The sequence below is a fragment of the Antennarius striatus genome, chromosome 16 (assembly GCF_040054535.1).
Source record: "Antennarius striatus isolate MH-2024 chromosome 16, ASM4005453v1, whole genome shotgun sequence".
Lineage (NCBI taxonomy): Eukaryota > Metazoa > Chordata > Actinopteri > Lophiiformes > Antennariidae > Antennarius > Antennarius striatus.
In genome coordinates this window covers 13,986,137-14,009,953 of record NC_090791.1, presented here as the reverse complement: position 1 = coordinate 14,009,953, position 23,817 = coordinate 13,986,137, and the positions used below count along the sequence as shown (strand labels likewise).

General features: G+C 40.6%; 3 protein-coding genes across 7 annotated transcripts; all 3 read left to right on the top strand.

Moving 5' to 3' along the window:
* Window positions 1-283: 283 nt before the first annotated feature.
* On the top strand, window positions 284-9,891 carry LOC137609580 (immunoglobulin lambda-1 light chain-like). Of its 4 annotated transcripts, none has more exons than XM_068336696.1 (4): window positions 284-424; window positions 517-843; window positions 8,695-8,727; window positions 9,387-9,891. In XM_068336696.1, exons 1-4 carry the CDS (start codon window positions 385-387, stop codon window positions 9,707-9,709), a joined length of 723 nt encoding a protein of 240 aa, XP_068192797.1. In that variant the 5' UTR covers window positions 284-384; the 3' UTR covers window positions 9,710-9,891. The 4 variants fall into 4 exon arrangements, with proteins under 4 accessions (XP_068192797.1, XP_068192796.1, XP_068192798.1 ...); XM_068336695.1 differs by having other exon boundaries at window positions 517-846; window positions 8,698-8,727; XM_068336697.1 differs by lacking the exons at window positions 284-424; window positions 517-843 and adding exons at window positions 5,634-5,747; window positions 5,840-6,166.
* Window positions 9,892-11,646: 1,755 nt separating this feature from the next.
* Window positions 11,647-16,186, top strand: LOC137609719 (immunoglobulin lambda-1 light chain-like). The gene is made up of 4 exons (XM_068336952.1): window positions 11,647-11,776; window positions 11,869-12,198; window positions 14,980-15,009; window positions 15,686-16,186. Exons 1-4 carry the CDS (start codon window positions 11,737-11,739, stop codon window positions 16,006-16,008), a joined length of 723 nt encoding a protein of 240 aa, XP_068193053.1. The 5' UTR covers window positions 11,647-11,736; the 3' UTR covers window positions 16,009-16,186.
* Window positions 16,187-17,922: 1,736 nt separating this feature from the next.
* LOC137609560 (immunoglobulin lambda-1 light chain-like) lies at window positions 17,923-22,060 on the top strand. Of its 2 annotated transcripts, none has more exons than XM_068336659.1 (4): window positions 17,923-18,069; window positions 18,162-18,491; window positions 20,853-20,882; window positions 21,559-22,060. In XM_068336659.1, exons 1-4 carry the CDS (start codon window positions 18,030-18,032, stop codon window positions 21,879-21,881), a joined length of 723 nt encoding a protein of 240 aa, XP_068192760.1. In that variant the 5' UTR covers window positions 17,923-18,029; the 3' UTR covers window positions 21,882-22,060. The 2 variants fall into 2 exon arrangements, with proteins under 2 accessions (XP_068192760.1, XP_068192761.1); XM_068336660.1 differs by lacking the exons at window positions 17,923-18,069; window positions 18,162-18,491 and adding exons at window positions 19,430-19,550; window positions 19,643-19,972.
* The last annotated feature ends 1,757 nt before the right edge of the window (window positions 22,061-23,817 follow it).

The window sequence follows — 23,817 nt, the reverse complement described above, 5'->3', positions numbered from 1 at the left end:
GGATGCACCTGCAGGCCTGCTCTCCATATTAACAGCTACATGTAGATGGAGAGTCAAATGTCAGCTCTCTGTGAAACCACAGGAATTCAAGCAAAACTCATTAATCACAAAGTGAACAAAAAATAGTTACAAAATGTGTTTTTCAGATCACAACTTTCTATGATTTTGTGTCTGGAACAAACATTTTCTGTGCTGACGATAATGAAGTCAGAAAAAAGGTTCCCTTCGCTTCAAAGCTCCTCCTCCTGTCAGTCTCTCTCTGCTTCAGTGTTGTAATAAATTGCTCCTCCAGCACCTCCTCTCCTCATCCTCCAAACCTTCATATCTGCCAGCAGTCAGATCACTTTGTGAACTAGGAGACCTTTCTCAGCACACACTGACAACATGCTGGTGACGCTCTGCACTCTCATCTCTGCTCTAACCTGTAAGGAGGCTGACTTACTGCAGCTCTGACCTCATGCTGGAGTCTTCAGTCTGTGTGTTTGTCTTGACTCCATGTCGTCTTGTTGTTTCCAGGTGTGAGTGGTGTGACGGTGGTGACACAGACGCCTCCTGTTGTGACCGTCAGGAAGGGAGAGACGGTCACCATGAATTGTAACCTGGGGACAGTTACTAATGCAGCTGCAAGCTGGTATAAACAGAGTCCAGGAGGAGAACCTCAGTATGTGCTGAGGTTTTATCATGACTGGAGCTCTGCAAGATTCGGCTCTGGATTTTCAGCCCCGAAATTCACTTCTACTCATCAGTCACGTTCAGATTATCGTTTGATCATCAGTGATGTAGAGGAGGGAGATTCTGCAGTCTATTACTGTGGCACATGGGACGGCTCTGTTAACCAGTACGCATCACAGTGATTTACACTCTGACAAAAACCTCCTCACCAAACACTTCTGCTTTTCCGATCTCCAATATGATGATTGTGACTCAAGATGCTGATGATGTTTTTAGAACTTCTCCAATTTAAAAATCAATTGTTAAACTTCTCAACCTCTTCTGTATCTCATAAGATTTATTATATTGTCCCCCGTAGGGGAAATTATTTTTCCGCTCTACACACACTAGTTGTTAGTGACATGCATATATGAATACAGTATATAGAAGTACAGGCCGGAAACACACATGTACACATACACACACACACACACACACACACACACACACACACACACACACACACACACACACACACACACACACACACACACACACACACACACACACACACAAACACACACACACACAGACACACACACACACACACACACGCACAAACCCACACACACACACACACACACACACACACACACACACACACACACACACACACAAACACACACACACACACACATCCACACACACACACACACACACACACACACACACACACACACACACACACACACACACACACACACACACACACACACACACACACACACACACACACACACATACCTATTCTGCCTGTTCTATATCTCCCCACCTATATAATTGAATAAGCTCACTTGAAAAGTGTCACGCTGTCACCAACTCCATCCACTACCTGTCAATCAAGCACCCAACCAATCATGGTGTCTCTGCCAGAAGGAATCACTTGAACAATATGGTGTAAGCCATCTGCTATGATAGAAGAAATAACTATACATGGACTTCCCTGTTAACATAATTTTAGAGTGTCATATCTATTCCAACAATCTTCATGTTTTTGAGCAGAGAGTCCAAACAGCAGGAACGACACAGAAAATGGCAACAAATTCTGAGTGAAACTAGCTCGTCATTACAAACAGTCTGTCCAGCTATGGTTTCCATTTGAAATGGAACAATCGATGTAGTATCCAAAATGCTCCTCGGGCATCAAACAAAAACGGTCTTTAAGTAACTACACACAGTTCTGTTCATGTAGTCAGCTAACAGAAAGCTGCAAGAAAGCTATTCTGGCTTTCAAGGAGAGCAGACCTCTTTTCTTTGTGGTTGATGTCTCTCGCTATCTCTCTCGAATTCATACATGGATTAACTCTCACTGACTCTCAGTGATCCTCTGCAAAATGACAAGAGCAAGAGGGAAATTGGAGGAGAATGACAGTAAAAACTGGAAAGAAGCCCTGGATCGGATGGCCTCCTCTGTGGATGAGTTAAGGAGCGACTTTAATAAGTTCAGCAGTGACTATCATAAGTAGTTGGAAGAAAATCTGAAACCGGTACTAGACTGCATTGAAAATGAAGGATGACATAGAGAAAATGCAGAAAGAAAAAAAACAAACAAACAAAAAAAAACGAAGAATGGTTGTCCTACAGCAAAGACAACAAAGAATGGAAGAAATGGAAGAAAGCATTTGAATAAATGATGTGATCATCAGCGGCATCAAAATTAAGAAGAGGAATTATGCTCATGCTGTGGCCAGAGGAGAGGGAACTGAACACAGTACTGACTATGAGTCAGTGGAACAACAGGTGATTTCTCAACTGAGGGATCTGGAGATTAATATCAATCCCAGATCGAGACATGTCACCCATTAACATTTGGAGGTAAGAGACCACCTGCAGTTCTGATAAAATTCCCAAATTGCAAGTACAAAATTGCTCTTCTGAAACAAAGCCCGAGAATCTCAACAAAAACAATGCTGATATCGCCAAAAAAGCTCGTCAGATGAAGAAGAATGGGCTGATCGACAACACCTGGACAAACAAGTGTTTTATTCATCAAAACAAAGAAGCTTTCTCCAGAACAGATGAAAACAATGATGATCAAAAATGTGGAAGAATTGGAGAAATTTGACCAATAAGGTATGACCAAAAATAAAAACTCTTTAACTCCAACACAGCAGGGAACAGCCAGCTCTGGACTGTCTGAAGAAATGAAAGATATAATACAGAGAACTGCTGATCAAGATAGTTTGGATTTGAAAACCGAACATTTTGCAGATTATGCCCTGTCTGACCCAAATGGAATTTTGGACACTTCAGGTATTACATGGAACAGTAGAAAAACCATTCAACAACATCAATGAACACAAAGACATGGATTTCTGTTAACAAACCTTGTGTTCCTAAAAAAATATAAACATGGTAATGCTTTATACTATGTCTGGGACAAAGGCTAATAGCTGGAAGTAGATAAGAGTATGTATGTCTGTCAAAATTCAATGTATGTGTAATAGTGTATAACAGTGAGTGTGTATTAGTATGTAATAGTGTATAATAGATGATAATAGGGTGTAATAGCTTGTAGCTGAATACTGAAATGTTGAAGGAAATCCACAACACAGTCAGGCAAAATAGGTTAAATAAAACAGAAAGAATTGAGATAAAGACGAGATAGGAATTGGGTTAAGAAAAAGTGAAACAAATAGCAAATAATCTATGAGTTTAGAAATGCTGTTATGGTACAAATGGTAAAGCATACATGCAAATTGGTGTTTATTGATGTACATTATGAGGAATATTGATCTGTTGTCATTTATGATATGGTGAGTTGTTTCAGTGAATTGCATAATTTAGAATTTCGAAACACCATTAATAGTTTGTCATCGTTTATATAAGAATATCTGAACAAACGTGACAGAAATGTTTAGTAATTTTATTGTTTTGGGTTTATCGCAATGTAAGAAAATATGGTTATTATGATTGATGTTTATTTCATTGTTTTTCTTTTATTTGAAAACAAACACAATGGTATTTTGATTTTTTATTCACTTCATGAGTTTTTGTTTATTGCAAGATGAAAACATGTTTAGATGCAATGATATCTGTTTAGATTAAGAATGTCTAGATGTGTACATGCGAAAATGGATTGGTTTGGTCTGCAACCAGACAGGAGAGTTTCGCGGGGTTTTGTGTGGAAAAAAAGAGTTTGGAAAAAAAGAGAGCGAAAGACGAGACGAAGAAGTTGGCGAGCGTCATATGGACGGATGAAAAAATAATAAAACATACACCTGGATTAAGAAAACGGCATCGATGAAAGAGATGTTTGTTAATTCTGCGCGACGGCAACTTCACAAACCTATTGGTTTCTATCTGTCAACCCTCAAGTTTGGGTTTTATTGGTTGTTGATGTTGTCTTTTTATAAATCGAAATAGAAATATGTTGGCTTCATCAAAATATCTGACCTTTTTAAAGGTGTAGATCTGTTAAATATATGACATGTCTGGTTATATTCAGTGAAATTTGTCATTTTATTGTTCCATTAACATTTACTACAATGGTACCATCTGGACATTCATAACAATGTAAGTAAAAATATTGTTTAAATTAAAGTGAGTCATCCTGAGTCTCTGTTGCAACTCATCTCAAAGCTTCCTTCTCTCCCTGACAGCATACACCTGTAGTCTCATCCAGACCCAATTTTGAACTTCAGATACATACGAGCTACATGTGCTCTAGTCCACCCTCCACATAAAACTAATCAATACAGATGCACATTTAATTCAGGCCTGAGGCTAGCCATTTGCCACAATCAGTTTGAATCTAAACCACTAAAAGGACAAACTGTCCTCTCTGATAATATTTCAAAGCAGACATGATCATCGAATGACAAGAAAGGAACAAATTCTTTACGTCCACAAAGTAATTTCAATGATCGGTCTTCTGTAATGTAGATGCACAAATGATCTGAACGATTTCTGAAAGTATGCACCAAAAAGTGCTCCATTGATACAATAAAAAGCTGCCGTGTTGTGCACTGTTGTCAAAAAGGAATGAGCGTAAAATCCTCCCACCCCCATGGAGGAATTGGCAGCTCATGAAAATATCCAAATCAACTTTCAACTGATGCTACTTTTAGAGTTGTAATCTTAGAGATGAATGACAGGTGGGGATTCAGGTAGATGAGGACACTATGATTGGATAAAGACATGAGTTTAGTTTGAGGAGGACAGAGAGCCGCTGACTGCCATGTTGAACATGTGTGTGCATGCTTGTAATAAATGTTGTGACAGTTAGGTGGAGGTGTTGTATCAGCTTTGCTGCAGGTTTCAAAAGTCATTTAATATAAAATGTGTTGAAAAATGGTGTGATTTTCTTGTCATGAAAATATCATTTCCTACAACTTAATTATACCGGCATTCATCACACTGTACAGATGAGCTGGTATTCTTCATCATCCAGGTGGCATTCTGATGCTTAAATTGACAATTATTAATTGAAAATATCCTTACAGTATGAACACACACAGTTTTTGCAAATCAAATGCACAGCAGAGACATATTTGTTAATCTAACTGGAGTCAGCTGTATCGCTTCAGACATTAGAAAAATCTTTTAAAATGAGTGAAACTGAGTTTTCATCCTCCACCAGTGAAGCATCACATCTCTGCTCCTTCCCAGGATGCACCTGCAGGCCTGCTCTCCATATTAACAGCTCCATGTAGATGAAGAGTCAAATGTCAGCTCTCTGTGAAACCACAGGAATTCAAGCAAAACTCATTCATTACAAAGTAAAAAAACTAATTAGTTATAGCATGTGTTTTGCAGGTCATGATTTTCTATGATTTTGTGTCTGGAACAAACATTTTCTGTGCTGATGATAATGGAGTCAGAAAAAAGATTCCCTTCCCTTCAAAGCTCCTCCTCCTGTCAGTCTCTCTCTGCTTCAGTGTTGTAATAAATTGCTCCTCCAGCACCTCCTCTCTTCATCCTCCAAACCTTCATATCTGCCAGCAGTCAGATCACTTTGTGAACTAGGAGACCTTTCTCAGCACACACTGACAACATGCTGGTGACGCTCTGCTCTCTCATCTCTGCTCTAACCTGTAAGGAGGCTGACTTACTGCAGCTCTGACCTCATGCTGGAGTCTTCAGTCTGTGTGTTTGTCTTGACTCCATGTCGTCTTGTTGTTTCCAGGTGTGAGTGGTGTGACGGTGGTGACACAGACGCCTCCTGTTGTGACCGTCAGGAAGGGAGAGACGGTCACCATGGATTGTAACCTGGGGTCGGTTACTAATAGAGAAGTACACTGGTATAAACAGAGTCCAGGAGGAGTCCCTCAGTATGTGCTGAGGTTTTATCACAGCTATAGCTCTGTATACTACGGCTCTGGGTTTTCAGCCCCAAAATTCACTTCTACTCATCAGTCACATTCAGATTATCGTTTGATCATCATTGATGTAGAGGAGGGAGATTCTGCAATCTATTACTGTGGCACATGGGACAGCTCTGTTAACCAGTACGCATCACAGTGATTTACACTCTGACAAAAACCTCCTCACCAAACACTTCTGCTTTTTCAGTTTCCAATATGTTGATGTGACTCAAGAATCTGATGATGTTTTTAGAACTTCTTTCGTTAAAAATCAATTTTAAACTTCTCAACCCATTGTATTTCTCATATAAATCATTACAGTTGTTGTAGTTAGAGTCCAGTCCATCTTACTGATCAACTTTACCCCCAGTGTCTGTATTTGGACACCATCTCCACCTTATCCTCCTGGATGGTAACAGTGTCTGGCTTTGACTTCCAATTTCTAAAGTCCACAACCACCTTTTCAGTCTCTGTGTGGTTCTGCTGCAGATTGGTGTGGTTGCACCAATCCACAACTTCCCTTATAGCGCTCCTGCACTCTTCTTTATATCATCCACAAACACAACCACAAATAGCTGATTCATCACAAAATACCTGAGGAAAGCTACTGTCAGAGTTGTTTTGCAAGTGTGACGTGTACAAAGAGAACATGAATGAAGACAGAACGGTTCCCTGTGGTTCCCTGTGGTGTTCTTGTGCTGCAGCTAACCTTCCAGACACACAGTCCTGCATGAGGACAAACTGTGGCTGTGATGTCAGATAGTTGACCCAGGAGGACAGTCCTGGCTTCACCCTCATGGTCCTGGTCTTCTCCCTAAGCAACCTCGACTGGTTTGTGTTGAAGGTGTTGGAGGAGTTCTTGGTTCTGTTTCTGATGCCTCTGACAGGGCTAGAAATTAACTTTTTTCTTGGTAGCACTGGTGCTCCCAAATTTAGAAGTTAGTAGCACCAGCAAAGACTTTAGGAGCACCTACCCAAAAGCAAGGCAATGACGGAGCGATAGAGACCGCTCCGTCCATCTCCTTTCCTCGTGCCTCTCTCCCTCGCCCAGGAGAGCGTTGTTTCCTGGCAGGACCGCAGGAGCACGGTCCCACTCAGACTGTTTTGCGCACATTCTCCGGCAGGTCCACACTCACGTGTCCGCATCAAACAAACTGTCGCGGTAGTGCGTTCGAAGGTGCACACTCGGTGCCTACGCGTTTTCCCCACATCCACACAAAACTGTATGAGAGACGCTCAACTGAGGATGCTGCGTTGGTCCGCCTCCGGGTCGGGGGCCCATATAGGCGCTACCTGGGTGTGGCTTAAATAGCGCATTGTGGCTCGCTGTCAGGCCAGCCCGGTACCTGGACTGAACCATTTTGGTTATTATTGGATTGTTTTGTATTTTAAAACATCACTAAACGATGTTTTATGTTGCCCCAAACTCCACCATGCCTTTAGTGAACATTTGTTTCAATTTTTTCGGTCATTTTGTCCTCAGCTTGGACTTCAGGGGATAGTTCTGCGCAAAAGATCTGTGCTTTGTTTCATAGTGGCGCTTCATGTTACCACTTTTAATTCATGCTACGTGTTCAGACCATATTAGGTAAAATGGTTTTTGAACTGCCTGACGGAGGTATAAACATAAATTTTGTCCACTCATTGTTAACCAGCGGGTTTCCTCGTTAACCTCCCTTCGTTTGGAGCTGTGCTGTCTCCCTACTTCTGTGCTCCACTGTAGCAGTAAACTCAGAGCGGCAGCGAGCCGTCTCACTTCCTGGTACACTGACAGCGCAGGGTAGACAAACAATCTGATTGGCTGAACTGAGTGGAGCTATTACCGGATTAACTGGAGCAGCGCCCGCCGTCTGTGGCAACGAACTGCAAGTAAAAATGCACCAAGAAAGTCTACTCTCGTGAATTTATCATGGAGTGGTCACGGGTCCGGACAGAACCATCACCCGGTCCGGATCCGGACTGCGGTCGGCCTTTTGGTGACCCCTGCTCTCTGGAGAGAAAGAGTGAGAGAAGAGGAAAAAAAAAAGCCGTACCAGATTTTTTCCCCCAGTCGCACCGGTGCTCCCAAATATATTCAACAGTCAAACTGATAAAAATTGGGGAGCATATGCGACCAAAGTGGTCACAATTTCGAACCAAAAGATCATCATAAACACCAAACTTTAGCTGGTAGGAAAAATGTAGAGAATCCATGTATGAAGACACCATTAGTCTCATGAAAGAGAGGACCATTTTCTCTAGGGTTTGTTCTATAATACATACATTCAAGGGAGGATGTCATTTTTATTTCATAACAGGACATCCATCAATGACTAAACTGTAGGTCTCATGTAACCATGTCAGACCAGGACTACCACATCCACCTTCTCCTCCTGTGACATGGGCTGAGACAGCCGCCCAGACACTGAGGTAAACAGTCTCATCCCAAACTGTCAGAAACCATCTCAGGGAAGCTCACCTGAATCCTGAGTCTGTTCTTAAATTTCTCCTGTCTCAGCTCACCATGCTTTTGGTTCTGCTCAGACCAATCCAAGTCTGAATCCTCAACTAGCAAAGATCACCAGTTCACCATCAAGACTGAGACGTTTGTCTGAAGAGGATGTTTCACTTCCTCCTCCTCATCAGTGAGAGTCAGGAGGTTTTTGTACAGCCGTGTGTACAAACTGAATCACTGTGGTATTCGGACAAGGCACCAAGCTGATTGTGACAAGTAAGTACCTTTAACTTCTCATGGAAAAGAAGAGACTTTAGTCATTTAGATAGAGTATGTGTTAATTTAAAATAATGTCATTTTATTTTCTTGACCTGTTTTTTAAATAAAGGAACATATTATTCATTTATTAAGGAGCTGAGAGACTCCATGCTTTTGAATAAAAAATATTCATTGATGTGAAAAAAATACAAAACCTGTTACATTTCTGTACAAATCTGTCCTTCTTTATTTAAAGAGGTTGTGAAACTGCAACCATTAAATACATCAGTCATCATCATAAAAAGTATCATAGTTGTCTTTGTGTTGTTGTTTAAATTGTAGATTCATTTTGACTTGAATTTGTACTCATTGTGTTTAATGGATGTTTGAAAAAGGATTTTACCACTGATATTTAATTAGATATTGTGAAAGCCAAGTTAACCCTGTCATCTTGTCTCATGCTTTCAATTTACTAAAAGCACGAAACGTTTACAGGAGTTAACTTTATTTTTCAAGAAAATAGATTGTGATTAACACTTGCTGATTGAAGTACAGTAGATTTAAATTGGAATTGATCTTTATCATTCTTTACTTTTCCCATTCCTTACTGAATGGCTCTGCCTCTAACAATCATTTCTTTGCTGGTTACTTGATGATCGTCCTTCATGTATTTTCAGGCTCCAGCTTCTCTCCTCCTGTCCTGACGCTCTTCCCTCCATCCACTGCTGAGCTCCAGTCCAACAAAGCCACTCTGGTCTGTCTGTCCAGTCAGTCTGTGCCTTTTGCAGACGTGAACTGGTTGGTTGGTGGGACTCCAGTGAGCAGTGGGATCTCTACCAGCACCGCTGTTCAGCAACCGGACCAGACTTTCCAGATCAGCAGCTCTCTGACTGTCCAGACATCAGACTGGAACATGGATAAGGTTTACACATGTAAAGTGTCTTTGGGCTCCCAGACCTCAGAGGAAAGCATCAAAAAATCAAACTGTGTAAAAGAATAAACAAGCAGAGTCACCATTTGATATCGGCCATGCTTTTGTTTGTTCTCTACGCTCATGACAGTGTTTTCATATCAGAAAAAAAATTTGTGTGCATGCTTGTAATACATGTTGTGACAGTTAGACGGAGGTGTTGTATTGGCTTTGCAGCTGCATATTTGAAAGCTCATTCAATAAAAAATATTTACCAAAATGTTTGTGTTTTATCGGTTGTTGATATTGTCTTTTTATAAATCAAAATAGAAATATTTTGGCTTCATCAAAATATCTGACCTTATTAAAGGTGTAGATTGTCCAGATGGTACAATGGTACCATCTGGACATTCATAACAATGTAAGTAAAAATATTGTTTAAATTAAAGTGAGTCATCCTGAGTCTCTGTTGCAACACATCTCCAAGCTTCCTTCTCTCCCTGACAGGATACACCTGTAGTCTCATCCAGACCCAATTTTGAACTTCAGATACATACGAGCTACATGTGCTCTAGTTCATCCTCCACCTAAAACGAATCAATCCAGATGTGCATTTAATTCAGGCCTGAGGCTAGCCATTTGCCACAATCAGTCTGAAGCAAAATGATTGAGAGTAAATTTTCAAAGTGTACAAGAAAAAATATCAATACAATTAAACAAGAAGAGACCCAAGAATGACCTGATTCAACATTTATTTTTCTTATGATTCTGCTGGGAACAATTTGCCTGGCATAACATTAAAAGGCTGAACTCCTCTGGTAGATCTGTATCAAATTTAACCAAGCAGAGCTGAGTATGATCACCTCAGCATCCTCCACACACTTAGAGGACTGCTTCTGTCGGGGATTTTCAAATATCTAAATCACTAAGTAAACAACCTGTCCTCTCTGTTCAGATTTCAAAGTAGAAACGATCATCAAATGACAAGATAGGAACAAATTCTTCATACCCAGAAAAGTAATTTCATTGATGGATATTTTGTAATGTGGATGCACAAATGTTCTGAATGATTTCTGAAAGTTTGGACCAAAAGGTGCTGTATTGTACAAAAAAAGGGTTTGTTAACAATTTGCTGTCGTGTTGTGCACTGCTGTCAAAAAGGAATGAGTGCAAAACTCCCCTGCCTACTCAGAGGAAAGTACAGCTCAGAAAAATATCCAAATCAATTGGATTGTATAAAGACACAAGTTTATTTTGAGGAGGACAGAGAGCCTCTGACTGCCATGTTGAACATGTGTGTGCATGCTTGTAATAAATGTTGTGACAGTTAGGTGGAGGTGTTGTATCAGCTTTGCTGCAGGTTTCAAAAGTCATTTAATAAAAATGTGTTGAAAAAATGGTGTGATTTTCTTGTCATGAAAATATTGTTTCCTGTAACTTTATTATGCTTGTATTTATCACGCTAATTGTTATAATGTATTAGAATGTACAGATGACCTGATGTTCTTCATCATCCAGGTGGCATTCTGATGCTTAACTTGACAATTCTGAATCAAAAATATCTTTACAGTCATGAAAATAGAGTTTTAACAAGTCAAATGCACAGCAGAGACATATCTGTTAATCTAACTGGAGTCAGCTGTATCACTTCAGACATTAGACAAATCTTTTCAAATGAGTGAAACTGAGTTTTCATCCTTCACCAGTGAAGCATCACATCTCTGCTCCTTCCCAGGATGCACCTGCAGGCCTGTTCTCCATATTAACAGCTCCATGTAGATGAAGAGTCAAATGTCAGGTCTCTGTGAAACCACAGGAATTCAAGCAAAACTCATTCATCACAAAGTGAGCAAAAAGAGTCACAAAATGTTTTTGTCAGATCACAACTTTATATGATTTTGGGTCGGGAGGAAACATTTTCTGTGGTGATGATAATGAAGTCAGAAAAAAGGTTCCCTTCCCTTCAAAGCTCCTCCTCCTGACAGTCTCTCTCTGCTTCAGTGTTGTAATAAATTGCTCCTCCAGCACCTCCTCTCCTCATCCTCCAAACCTTCATATCTGCCAGCAGTCAGATCACTTTGTGAACTAGGAGACCTTTCTCAGCACACACTGACAACATGCTGGTGACGCTCTGCTCTCTCATCTCTGCTCTAACCTGTAAGGAGGCTGACTTACTGCAGCTCTGACCTCATGCTGGAGTCTTCAGTCTGTGTGTTTGTCTTGACTCCATGTCGTCTTGTTGTTTCCAGGTGTGAGTGGTGTGACGGTGGTGACACAGACGCCTCCTGTTGTGACCGTCAGGAAGGGAGAGACGGTCACCATGAATTGTAACCTGGGGTCGGTTACTAATAGCGAAGCAAGCTGGTATAAACAGAGTCCAGGAGGAGTCCCTCAGTATGTGCTGAGGTTTCATCACAGCTATAGCTCTGTATACTACGGCTCTGGGTTTTCAGCCCCAAAATTCACTTCTACTCATCAGTCACGTTCAGATTATCGCTTGATCATCAGTAATGTAGAGGAGGGAGACTCTGCAGTCTATTACTGTAAGACATGGGACAGCTCTGTTAACCAGTACGCATCACAGTGATTCACACTCTGACAAAAACCTCCTGACCAAACACTTCTGCTTTTTTAGTTTACAATATGTTGATGTGACTCAAGACGTTGAAGATGTTTTTAGAACTTCTACTGTTAAAGATCGATTTTAAACTTCTCAACCCATTGTATTTCTCACATAAATCATTACAGTTCTTGTAGTTAGAGTCCAGTCCATCTATCTGATCACCTTCACCTCCAGTATCTGTACTTGGACACCATCTCCACATTATCCTCCTGGATGGTAACAGGGTCAGGCTTTGACCTCCCCTTTCTAAAGTCTATAAACATCTCTTCAGTCTTTGTGACGTTCTGCTGCAGATTGGTGTGATTGCTCCACACCCATCAAGGGTGGAACCTCTTGAGTGTTTCAGATGGTGAAGGAACCACTTGAGTTGTTCAAATGCCATCAGTCACGTGTTTTTTCCATGTTTGAAGCAGGCTTTGAAGCAGTGGCTCAAAAAAAAACCCTGGGGGGTGATTCAGAGCGCCGTGTCAAATAAGATTTCACGATCTGCATATCACATATTTATACAACACAGATTTGAATGAAACAGCCATGACAGGACCCAATTGTGATTTTGGTATTGAATAGATTTATTAGACATTACTCTCTCTTTAAAATGAAACTCTCCAGTGTGAGTTCAATAAGGTAAAATACACATACAATGCATAAAAAAAAACCCTAGTTGCACTGACCAAAGGCTGAGCCAGTACCCGAAACCAGACTAAACAAATGAACAAACAAATGAAATGACCAAAATTTTAAAAAAACAAAACTATTTTGAGTAAGGATGAAACATTTTCTGTGCTGATGATAATGGAGTCAGAAAAAAGATTCCCTTCGCTTCAAAGCTCCTCCTCCTGTCAGTCTCTCTCTGCTTCAGTGTTGTAATAAATTGCTCCTCCAGCACCTCCTCTCCTCATCCTCCAAACCTTCATATCTGCCAGCAGTCAGATCACTTTGTGAACTAGGAGACCTTTCTCAGCACACACTGACAACATGCTGGTGACGCTCTGCTCTCTCATCTCTGCTCTAACCTGTAAGGAGGCTGACTTACTGCAGCTCTGACCTCATGCTGGAGTCTTCAGTCTGTGTGTTTGTCTTGACTCCATGTCGTCTTGTTGTTTCCAGGTGTGAGTGGTGTGACGGTGGTGACACAGACGCCTCCTGTTGTGACCGTCAGGAAGGGAGAGACGGTCACCATGGTTTGTAACCTGGGGTCAGTTACTAATAGAGCTGCAAGATGGTATAAACAGAGTCCAGGAGGAGTCCCTCAGTATGTGCTGAGCTTCTCTCATGACTGGAGCTCTGTAGAAGAAGAAGAAGAAGAAGAAGAAGTATACTTTATTTATCCCCGTAGGGAAATTACTGAGTCACTCGATACATGCAGTTGTGTTAGTTCTTTTTTTTAACAAGCAATGTATACACTGGCCCCTTGAACACAGCACACAAAGGGGCCTGCGAGCATGCAGTTAGTACACATCAACACACACATCAGGGAGGCAGAGTGACGGGCAGCGGCTTCTGGAACGCGCCCCAATTGAGCAGCTTGTGGGGGGGACGGTGCCTTGCTCAAGGGCACCTCGGCAGTGGCTGGGAGGTGAGCTGACGCCTCCCACCGTCAGCTCATACTCCTGGTGACATCCTGGCGGGAGCGGGATTCGATCCACCGATGGTTGGGGTGATCTGTCTACAAGACGTCTGCTCTACCGCTGAGCCACTGCCGCCCTGTATCGTACAACTCTGGGTTTTCAGCCCCAAAATTCACTTCTACTCATCAGTCAAGTTCAGATTATCGTTTGATCATCAGTGATGTAAAGGAGGGAGATTCTGCAGTCTATTACTGTAAGACATGGGATACTTCTGTTAATGAGTACGCATCACAGTGATTCACACTCTGACAAAAACCTCCTCACCAAACACTTCTGCCTATTCACCCCATCCTCCTGGAGGGTAACAGTGTCTGGCTTTGACCTCCAATTTCCAAAGTCCACATCCATGTCTTCAGTCTTTGTGAGGTTCTGCTGAGGATGGGTGTGGTTGTCCTGCACTCTTCCTTATATCATCCACAAACACAGCTAAGAATAGCTGAGTCATCACAAAATACCTGAGGAAAGACACTGTCAGAGTTTTGTTGCAAGTCTGACGTGTAGAAAGTTTGTGTTGAAGGTGTTGGAGGAGTTCTTGGATCTGTTTCTGATGCCTCTGAGACAGAACCAAAAGATCATCATAAACACCAATCTTTAGCTGGTAGGAAAAATGTAGAGAATCCATGTATGAAGACACCATCAGTCTGATGCAACAGAGGACCAGTTTCTTTAGGTTTTGTTCTATAATACATACATTCAAGGGAAGATGTCACTTTTATTTCATAACAGGACATCCATCAGTCACTAAACTGTAGGTCTCATGTAACCATGTCAGACCAGGACTACCACATCCACCTCCTCCTCCTGTGACATGGGCTGAGACAGCCGCCCAGACACTGAGGTAAACAGTCTCATCCCAAACTGTCAGAAACCATCTCAGGGAAGCTCACCTGAATCCTGAGTCTGTTCTTAGATTTCTCCTGTCTCAGCTCACCATGCCTTTGGTTCTGCTCAGACCAATCCAAGTCTGAATCCTCAACTAGCAAAGATCACCAGTTCACCATCAAGACTGAGACGTTTGTCTGAAGAGGATGTTTCACTTCCTCCTCCTCATCAGTGAGAGTCAGGAGGTTTTTGTACAGCCGTGTGTACAAACTGAATCACTGTGGTATTCGGACAAGGCACCAAGCTGATTGTGACAAGTAAGTACCTTTAACTTCTCATGAAAAAGAAGAGACTTTAGTGATTTAGATAGAGTATGTGTTAATTTAAAATAATGTAATTTCATTTTCTTGACCTGTTTCTAAATAAATGAACATATTATTCATTTATTAAGGAGCTGAGAGACTCCATGCTTTTGAATAAAAAATATTCATTGATGTTAAAAAAAAATACAAAACCTGTTACATTTCTGTACAAATGTGTCCTTCTTTATTTAAAGAGGTTGTGAAACTGCAATAGTTAAATACATCAGTCATCATCATGCAAAACAGCATAGTTGTCTTTGTGTTGTTGTTTAAATTGTAGAATTCATTTTGAATTGAATTTGTACTCATTGTGTTTAAGCAATGTTTGAATAAAGATTTTACCACTGATATTTATTTAGATATTATGAAAACCAAGTTAGCCCTGTCATCTTGTCTCATGCTTTCTATTTAGAACTTCAAATACTTCACAATAAAAGCACGGAACATTTACAGGAGTTAAATTTTTTTTTCAGGAAAAATAGTTTGTGATTAACAGATGTTGTTTCAAGTACATGTTACCTATAATTCATCTTTATCATTCTTTACTTTTTCCATTCCTCACTGAATGGCTCTGCCTCTAACAATCATTTCTTTGCTGGTTACTTGATGATCGTCCTTCATGTATTTTCAGGCTCCAGCTTCTCTCCTCCTGTCCTGACGCTCTTCCCTCCATCCACTGCTGAGCTCCAGTCCAACAAAGCCACTCTGGTCTGTCTGTCCAGTCAGTCTGTGCCTTTTGCAGACGTGAACTGGTTGGTTGGTGGGACTCCAGTGAGCAGTGGGATCTCTACCAGCACCGCTGTTCAGCAACCGGACCAGACTTTCCAGATCAGCAGCTCTCTGACCGTCCAGACATCAGACTGGAACATGGATAAGGTTTACACATGTAAAGTGTCTCTGGGCTCCCAGACCTCAGAGGAAAGCATCAAAAAATCAAACTGTGTAAAAGAATAAATGAGCAGAGTCACCATTTGATATCTGCGATGTTTTTGTTTGTTCTCTACGCTCATGACAGTGTTTTCATGTCAGAAAAAATCTGTGTGCATGCTTGTAATAAATGTTGTGACAGTTAGACGGAGGTGTCGTATCGGCTTTGCAGTTGCATATTTGAGAGTTCATTCAATAAAAAATATTACCAAAAAGTTTGTGTTTTATCGGTTGTTGATATTGTCTTTTTATAAATCAAAATAGAAATATTTTGGCTTCATCAAAATATCTGACCTTTTTAAATGTGTAGATTGTCCAGATGGTACAATGGTACCATCTGGACATTCATAACAATGTAAGTAAAAATATTGTTTAAATTAAAGTGAGTCATCCTGAGTCTCTGTTGCAACACATCTCCAAGCTTCCTTCTCTCCCTGACAGGATACACCTGTAGTCTCATCCAGACCCAATTTTGAACTTCAGATACATACGAGCTACATGTGCTCTAGTCCACCCTCCACATAAAACTAATCAATCCAGATGTGCATTTAATTCAGGCCTGAGGCCAGCCATTTGCCACAATCAGTCTGAAGCAAAATGATTGAGAGTAAATTTTAAAGTGTACAAGAAAAAATATCAATACAATTAAACAAGAAGAGACCCAAGAATGACCTGATTCAACATTTATTTTTCTTATGATTCTGCTGGGAACAATTTGCCTGGCATAACATTAAAAGGCTGAACTCCTCTGGTAGATCTGTATCATACGTAACCAAGCAGAGCTGAGTATGACCACCTCAGCATCCTCCACACACTTAGAGGACTGGTTCTGTCGGGGATTTTCAAACATCTAAATCACTAAATGGTCAACCTGTCCTCTCTGAGCATATTTCAAAGTAGAAACGATCATCAAATGACAAGATCGGAAGAAATTCTTCATACCCAGAAAAGTAATTTCATTGATGGATATTTTGTAATGTGGATGCACAAATGTTCTGAATGATTTCTGAAAGTTTGCACCAAAAAGTGCTCTATTGATGTAAAAAAAAGGTTTGTTAAATAATTGCTGTCGTGTTGTGCACTGCTGTCAAAAAGGAATGAGCGCAAAACTCTCCCGCCTCCGCAGAGGAAAGGGCAGCTCAGAAAAATATCCAAATCAATTGGATTGGATAAAGACATGAGTTTAGTTTGAGGAGGACAGAGAGCCGCTGACTGCCATGTTGAACATGTGTGTGCATGCTTGTAATAAATTTTGTGACAGTTAGGTGGAGGTGTTGTATCAGCTTTGCTGCAGGTTTCAAAAGTTATTTAATAAAAATGTTTTGAATAACGGTGTGATTTTCTTGTCATGTAAATATCATTTCCTACAACTTAATTATACCGGCATTTATCACACTGTACATTAGAATATACAGATGAACTGATATTCATCATCATCCAGGTGGCATTATGATGCTTATATTGACAATTATTAATTGAAAATATCTTTACAGTATGAACATACACAGTTTTTACAAATCAAATGCACAGCAGAGACATATTTGTTAATCTAACTGGAGTCAGCTGTATCACTTCAGACATTAGACAAATCTTTTAAAATGAGTGAAACTGAGTTTTCATCCTCCACCAGTGAAGCATCACATCTCTGCTCCTTCCCAGGATGCACCTGCAGGCCTGCTCTCCATATTAACAGCTCCATGTAGATGAAGAGTCAAATGTCAGCTCTCTGTGAAACCACAGGAATTCAAGCAAAACTCATTCATCACAAAGTAAAAAAACAAACAAATCAGTTATAGCATGTGTTTTTCAGGTCATGATTTTCTATGATTTTGTGTCTGGAACAAACATTTTCTGTGCTGATGATAATGGAGTCAGAAAAAAGGTTCCCTTCCCTTCAAAGCTCCTCCTCCTGTCAGTCTCTCTCTGCTTCAGTGTTGTAATAAATTGCTCCTCCAGCACCTCCTCTCCTCATCCTCCAAACCTTCATATCTGCCAGCAGTCAGATCACTTTGTGAACTAGGAGACCTTTCTCAGCACACACTGACAACATGCTGGTGACGCTCTGCACTCTCATCTCTGCTCTAACCTGTAAGGAGGCTGACTTACTGCAGCTCTGACCTCATGCTGGAGTCTTCAGTCTGTGTGTTTGTCTTGACTCCATGTCGTCTTGTTGTTTCCAGGTGTGAGTGGTGTGACGGTGGTGACACAGACGCCTCCTGTTGTGACCGTCAGGAAGGGAGAGACGGTCACCATGAATTGTAACCTGGGGTCGGTTACTAATAGCGAAGCAAGCTGGTATAAACAGAGTCCAGGAGGAGTCCCTCAGTGGGTGCTGAGGTTTCATCACAGCTATAGCTCTGTGTACTACGGCTCTGGGTTTTCAGCCCCAAAATTCACTTCTACTCATCAGTCACGTTCAGATTATCGCTTGATCATCAGTAATGTAGAGGAGGGAGACTCTGCAGTTTATTACTGTAAGACATGGGACAGCTCTGTTAACCAGTACGCATCACAGTGATTCACACTCTGACAAAAACCTCCTGACCAAACACTTCTGCTTTTTTAGTTTACAATATGTTGATGTGACTCAAGACGTTGAAGATGTTTTTAGAACTTCTACTGTTAAAGATCGATTTTAAACTTCTCAACCCATTGTATTTCTCACATAAATCATTACAGTTCTTGTAGTTAGAGTCCAGTCCATCTATCTGATCACCTTCACCTCCAGTATCTGTACTTGGACACCATCTCCACCTTATCCTCCTGGATGGTAACAGGGTCAGGCTTTGACCTCCCCTTTCTAAAGTCTATAAACATCTCTTCAGTCTTTGTGACGTTCTGCTGCAGATTGGTGTGATTGCTCCACACCCATCAAGTGTGGAACCTCTTGAGTGTTTCAGATGGTGAAGGAACCACTTGAGTTGTTCAAATGCCATCAGTCACGTGTTTTTTCCATGTTTGAAGCAGGCTTTGAAGCAGTGGCTCAAAAAAAAACCCTGGGGGGTGATTCAGAGCGCCGTGTCAAATAAGATTTCACGATCTGCATATCACATATTTATACAACACAGATTTGAATGAAACAGCCATGACAGGACCCAATTGTGATTTTGGTATTGAATAGATTTATTAGACATTACTCTCTCTTTAAAATGAAACTCTCCAGTGTGAGTTCAATAAGGTAAAATACACATACAATGCATAAAAAAAAACCCTAGTTGCACTGACCAAAGGCTGAGCCAGTACCCGAAACCAGACTAAACAAATGAACAAACAAATGAAATGACCAAAATTTTAAAAAAACAAAACTATTTTGAGTAAGGATGAAACATTTTCTGTGCTGATGATAATGGAGTCAGAAAAAAGATTCCCTTCGCTTCAAAGCTCCTCCTCCTGTCAGTCTCTCTCTGCTTCAGTGTTGTAATAAATTGCTCCTCCAGCACCTCCTCTCCTCATCCTCCAAACCTTCATATCTGCCAGCAGTCAGATCACTTTGTGAACTAGGAGACCCTTCTCAGCACACACTGACAACATGCTGGTGACGCTCTGCACTCTCATCTCTGCTCTAACCTGTAAGGAGGCTGACTCACTGCAGCTCTGACCTCATGCTGGAGTCTTCAGTCTGTGTGTTTGTCTTGACTCCATGTCGTCTTGTTGTTTCCAGGTGTGAGTGGTGTGACGGTGGTGACACAGACGCCTCCTGTTGTGACCGTCAGGAAAGGAGAGACGGTCACCATGGTTTGTAACCTGGGGTCAGTTACTAATAGAGCTGCAAGATGGTATAAACAGAGTCCAGGAGGAGTCCCTCAGTATGTGCTGAGCTTCTCTCATGACTGGAGCTCTGTATCGTACAACTCTGGGTTTTCAGCCCCAAAATTCACTTCTACTCATCAGTCAAGTTCAGATTATCGTTTGATCATCAGTGATGTAAAGGAGGGAGATTCTGCAGTCTATTACTGTAAGACATGGGATACTTCTGTTAATGAGTACGCATCACAGTGATTCACACTCTGACAAAAACCTCCTCACCAAACACTTCTGCCTATTCACCCCATCCTCCTGGAGGGTAACAGTGTCTGGCTTTGACCTCCAATTTCCAAAGTCCACATCCATGTCTTCAGTCTTTGTGAGGTTCTGCTGAGGATGGGTGTGGTTGTCCTGCACTCTTCCTTATATCATCCACAAACACAGCTAAGAATAGCTGAGTCATCACAAAATACCTGAGGAAAGACACTGTCAGAGTTTTGTTGCAAGTCTGACGTGTAGAAAGTTTGTGTTGAAGGTGTTGGAGGAGTTCTTGGATCTGTTTCTGATGCCTCTGAGACAGAACCAAAAGATCATCATAAACACCAATCTTTAGCTGGTAGGAAAAATGTAGAGAATCCATGTATGAAGACACCATCAGTCTGATGCAACAGAGGACCAGTTTCTTTAGGTTTTGTTCTATAATACATACATTCAAGGGAAGATGTCACTTTTATTTCATAACAGGACATCCATCAGTCACTAAACTGTAGGTCTCATGTAACCATGTCAGACCAGGACTACCACATCCACCTCCTCCTCCTGTGACATGGACTGAGACAGCCGCCCAGACACTGAGGTAAACAGTCTCATCCCAAACTGTCAGAAACCATCTCAGGGAAGCTCACCTGAATCCTGAGTCTGTTCTTAGATTTCTCCTGTCTCAGCTCACCATGCCTTTGGTTCTGCTCAGACCAATCCAAGTCTGAATCCTCAACTAGCAAAGATCACCAGTTCACCATCAAGACTGAGACGTTTGTCTGAAGAGGATGTTTCACTTCCTCCTCCTCATCAGTGAGAGTCAGGAGGTTTTTGTACAGCCGTGTGTACAAACTGAATCACTGTGGTATTCGGACAAGGCACCAAGCTGATTGTGACAAGTAAGTACCTTTAACTTCTCATGAAAAAGAAGAGACTTTAGTGATTTAGATAGAGTATGTGTTAATTTAAAATAATGTAATTTCATTTTCTTGACCTGTTTCTAAATAAATGAACATATTATTCATTTATTAAGGAGCTGAGAGACTCCATGCTTTTGAATAAAAAATATTCATTGATGTTAAAAAAAAATACAAAACCTGTTACATTTCTGTACAAATGTGTCCTTCTTTATTTGAAGAGGTTGTGAAACTGCAATAGTTAAATACATCAGTCATCATCATGCAAAACAGCATAGTTGTCTTTGTGTTGTTGTTTAAATTGTAGAATTCATTTTGAATTGAATTTGTACTCATTGTGTTTAAGCAATGTTTGAATAAAGATTTTACCACTGATATTTATTTAGATATTATGAAAACCAAGTTAGCCCTGTCATCTTGTCTCATGCTTTCTATTTAGAACTTCAAATACTTCACAATAAAAGCACGGAACATTTACAGGAGTTAAATTTTTTTTTCAGGAAAAATAGTTTGTGATTAACAGATGTTGTTTCAAGTACATGTTACCTATAATTCATCTTTATCATTCTTTACTTTTTCCATTCCTTACTGAATGGCTCTGCCTCTAACAATCATTTCTTTGCTGGTTACTTGATGATCGTCCTTCATGTATTTTCAGGCTCCAGCTTCTCTCCTCCTGTCCTGACGCTCTTCCCTCCATCCACTGCTGAGCTCCAGTCCAACAAAGCCACTCTGGTCTGTCTGTCCAGTCAGTCTGTGCCTTTTGCAGACGTGAACTGGTTGGTTGGTGGGACTCCAGTGAGCAGTGGGATCTCTACCAGCACCGCTGTTCAGCAACCGGACCAGACTTTCCAGATCAGCAGCTCTCTGACCGTCCAGACATCAGACTGGAACATGGATAAGGTTTACACATGTAAAGTGTCTCTGGGCTCCCAGACCTCAGAGGAAAGCATCAAAAAATCAAACTGTGTAAAAGAATAAATGAGCAGAGTCACCATTTGATATCTGCGATGTCTTTGTTTGTTCTCTACGCTCATGACAGTGTTTTCATGTCAGAAAAAATCTGTGTGCATGCTTGTAATAAATGTTGTGACAGTTAGACGGAGGTGTTGTATCGGCTTTGCAGTTGCATATTTGAGAGTTCATTCAATAAAAAATATTACCAAAAAGTTTGTGTTTTATCGGTTGTTGATATTGTCTTTTTATAAATCAAAATAGAAATATTTTGGCTTCATCAAAATATCTGACCTTATTAAAGGTGTAGATTGTCCAGATGGTACAATGGTACCATCTGGACATTCATAACAATGTAAGTAAAAATATTGTTTAAATTAAAGTGAGTCATCCTGAGTCTCTGTTGCAACACATCTCCAAGCTTCCTTCTCTCCCTGACAGGATACACCTGTAGTCTCATCCAGACCCAATTTTGAACTTCAGATACATACGAGCTACATGTGCTCTAGTTCATCCTCCACCTAAAACTAATCAATCCAGATGTGCATTTAATTCAGGCCTGAGGCTAGCCATTTGCCACAATCAGTCTGAAGCAAAATGATTGAGAGTAAATTTTCAAAGTGTACAAGAAAAAATATCAATACAATTAAACAAGAAGAGACCCAAGAATGACCTGATTCAACATTTATTTTTCTTATGATTCTGCTGGGAACAATTTGCCTAGCATAACATTAAAAGGCTGAACTCCTCTGGTAGATCTGTATCAAATTTAACCAAGCAGAGCTGAGTATGACCACCTCAGCATCCTCCACACACTTAGAGGACTGCTTCTGTCGGGGATTTTCAAATATCTAAATCACTAAGTAAACAACCTGTCCTCTCTGTTCAGATTTCAAAGTAGAAACGATCATCAAATGACAAGATAGGAACAAATTCTTCATACCCAGAAAAGTAATTTCATTGATGGATATTTTGTAATGTGGATGCACAAATGTTCTGAATGATTTCTGAAAGTTTGGACCAAAAGGTGCTGTATTGTACAAAAAAAGGGTTTGTTAACAATTTGCTGTCGTGTTGTGCACTGCTGTCAAAAAGGAATGAGTGCAAAACTCCCCTGCCTACGCAGAGGAAAGTACAGCTCAGAAAAATATCCAAATCAATTGGATTGTATAAAGACACAAGTTTATTTTGAGGAGGACAGAGAGCCTCTGACTGCCATGTTGAACATGTGTGTGCATGCTTGTAATAAATGTTGTGACAGTTAGGTGGAGGTGTTGTATCAGCTTTGCTGCAGGTTTCAAAAGTCATTTAATAAAAATGTGTTGAAAAAATGGTGTGATTTTCTTGTCATGAAAATATTGTTTCCTGTAACTTTATTATGCTTGTATTTATCACGCTAATTGTTATAATGTATTAGAATGTACAGATGACCTGATGTTCTTCATCATCCAGGTGGCATTCTGATGCTTAACTTGACAATTCTTAATCAAAAATATCTTTACAGTCATGAAAATAGAGTTTTAACAAGTCAAATGCACAGCAGAGACATATCTGTTAATCTAACTGGAGTCAGCTGTATCACTTCAGACATTAGACAAATCTTTTAAAATGAGTGAAACTGAGTTTTCATCCTCCACCAGTGAAGCATCACATCTCTGCTGCTTCCCAGGATGCACCTGCAGGCCTGCTCTCCATATTAACAGCTCCATGTAGATGAAGAGTCAAATGTCAGCTCTCTGTGAAACCACAGGAATTCAAGCAAAACTCATTCATCACAAAGTAAAAAAACAAACAAATCAGTTATAGCATGTGTTTTTCAGGTCATGATTTTCTATGATTTTGTGTCTGGAACAAACATTTTCTGTGGTGATGATAATGGAGTCAGAAAAAATGTTCCCTTCCCTTCAAAGCTCCTCCTCCTGTCAATTTCTCTCTGCTTCAGTGTTGTAATAAATTGCTCCTC

Excerpts from the sequence above, each read along its gene's own strand:
- LOC137609580 (XM_068336696.1), top strand. The coding sequence starts at position 385 with ATGCTGGTGACGCTCTGCACTCTCATCTCTGCTCTAACCT. Across the intron at positions 844-8,694 it reads CGGCTCTGTTAACCAGTACG|TATTCGGACAAGGCACCAAG; the intron begins CATCACAGTGAT and ends GAATCACTGTGG. Across the intron at positions 8,728-9,386 it reads CACCAAGCTGATTGTGACAA|GCTCCAGCTTCTCTCCTCCT; the intron begins GTAAGTACCTTT and ends ATGTATTTTCAG.
- LOC137609719 (XM_068336952.1), top strand. The coding sequence starts at position 11,737 with ATGCTGGTGACGCTCTGCTCTCTCATCTCTGCTCTAACCT. Across the intron at positions 11,777-11,868 it reads TCTCATCTCTGCTCTAACCT|GTGTGAGTGGTGTGACGGTG; the intron begins GTAAGGAGGCTG and ends TGTTGTTTCCAG. Across the intron at positions 12,199-14,979 it reads CTCTGTTAACCAGTACGCAT|TCGGACAAGGCACCAAGCTG; the intron begins CACAGTGATTCA and ends TCACTGTGGTAT.
- LOC137609560 (XM_068336659.1), top strand. The coding sequence starts at position 18,030 with ATGCTGGTGACGCTCTGCACTCTCATCTCTGCTCTAACCT. Across the intron at positions 18,492-20,852 it reads CTCTGTTAACCAGTACGCAT|TCGGACAAGGCACCAAGCTG; the intron begins CACAGTGATTCA and ends TCACTGTGGTAT. Across the intron at positions 20,883-21,558 it reads CACCAAGCTGATTGTGACAA|GCTCCAGCTTCTCTCCTCCT; the intron begins GTAAGTACCTTT and ends ATGTATTTTCAG.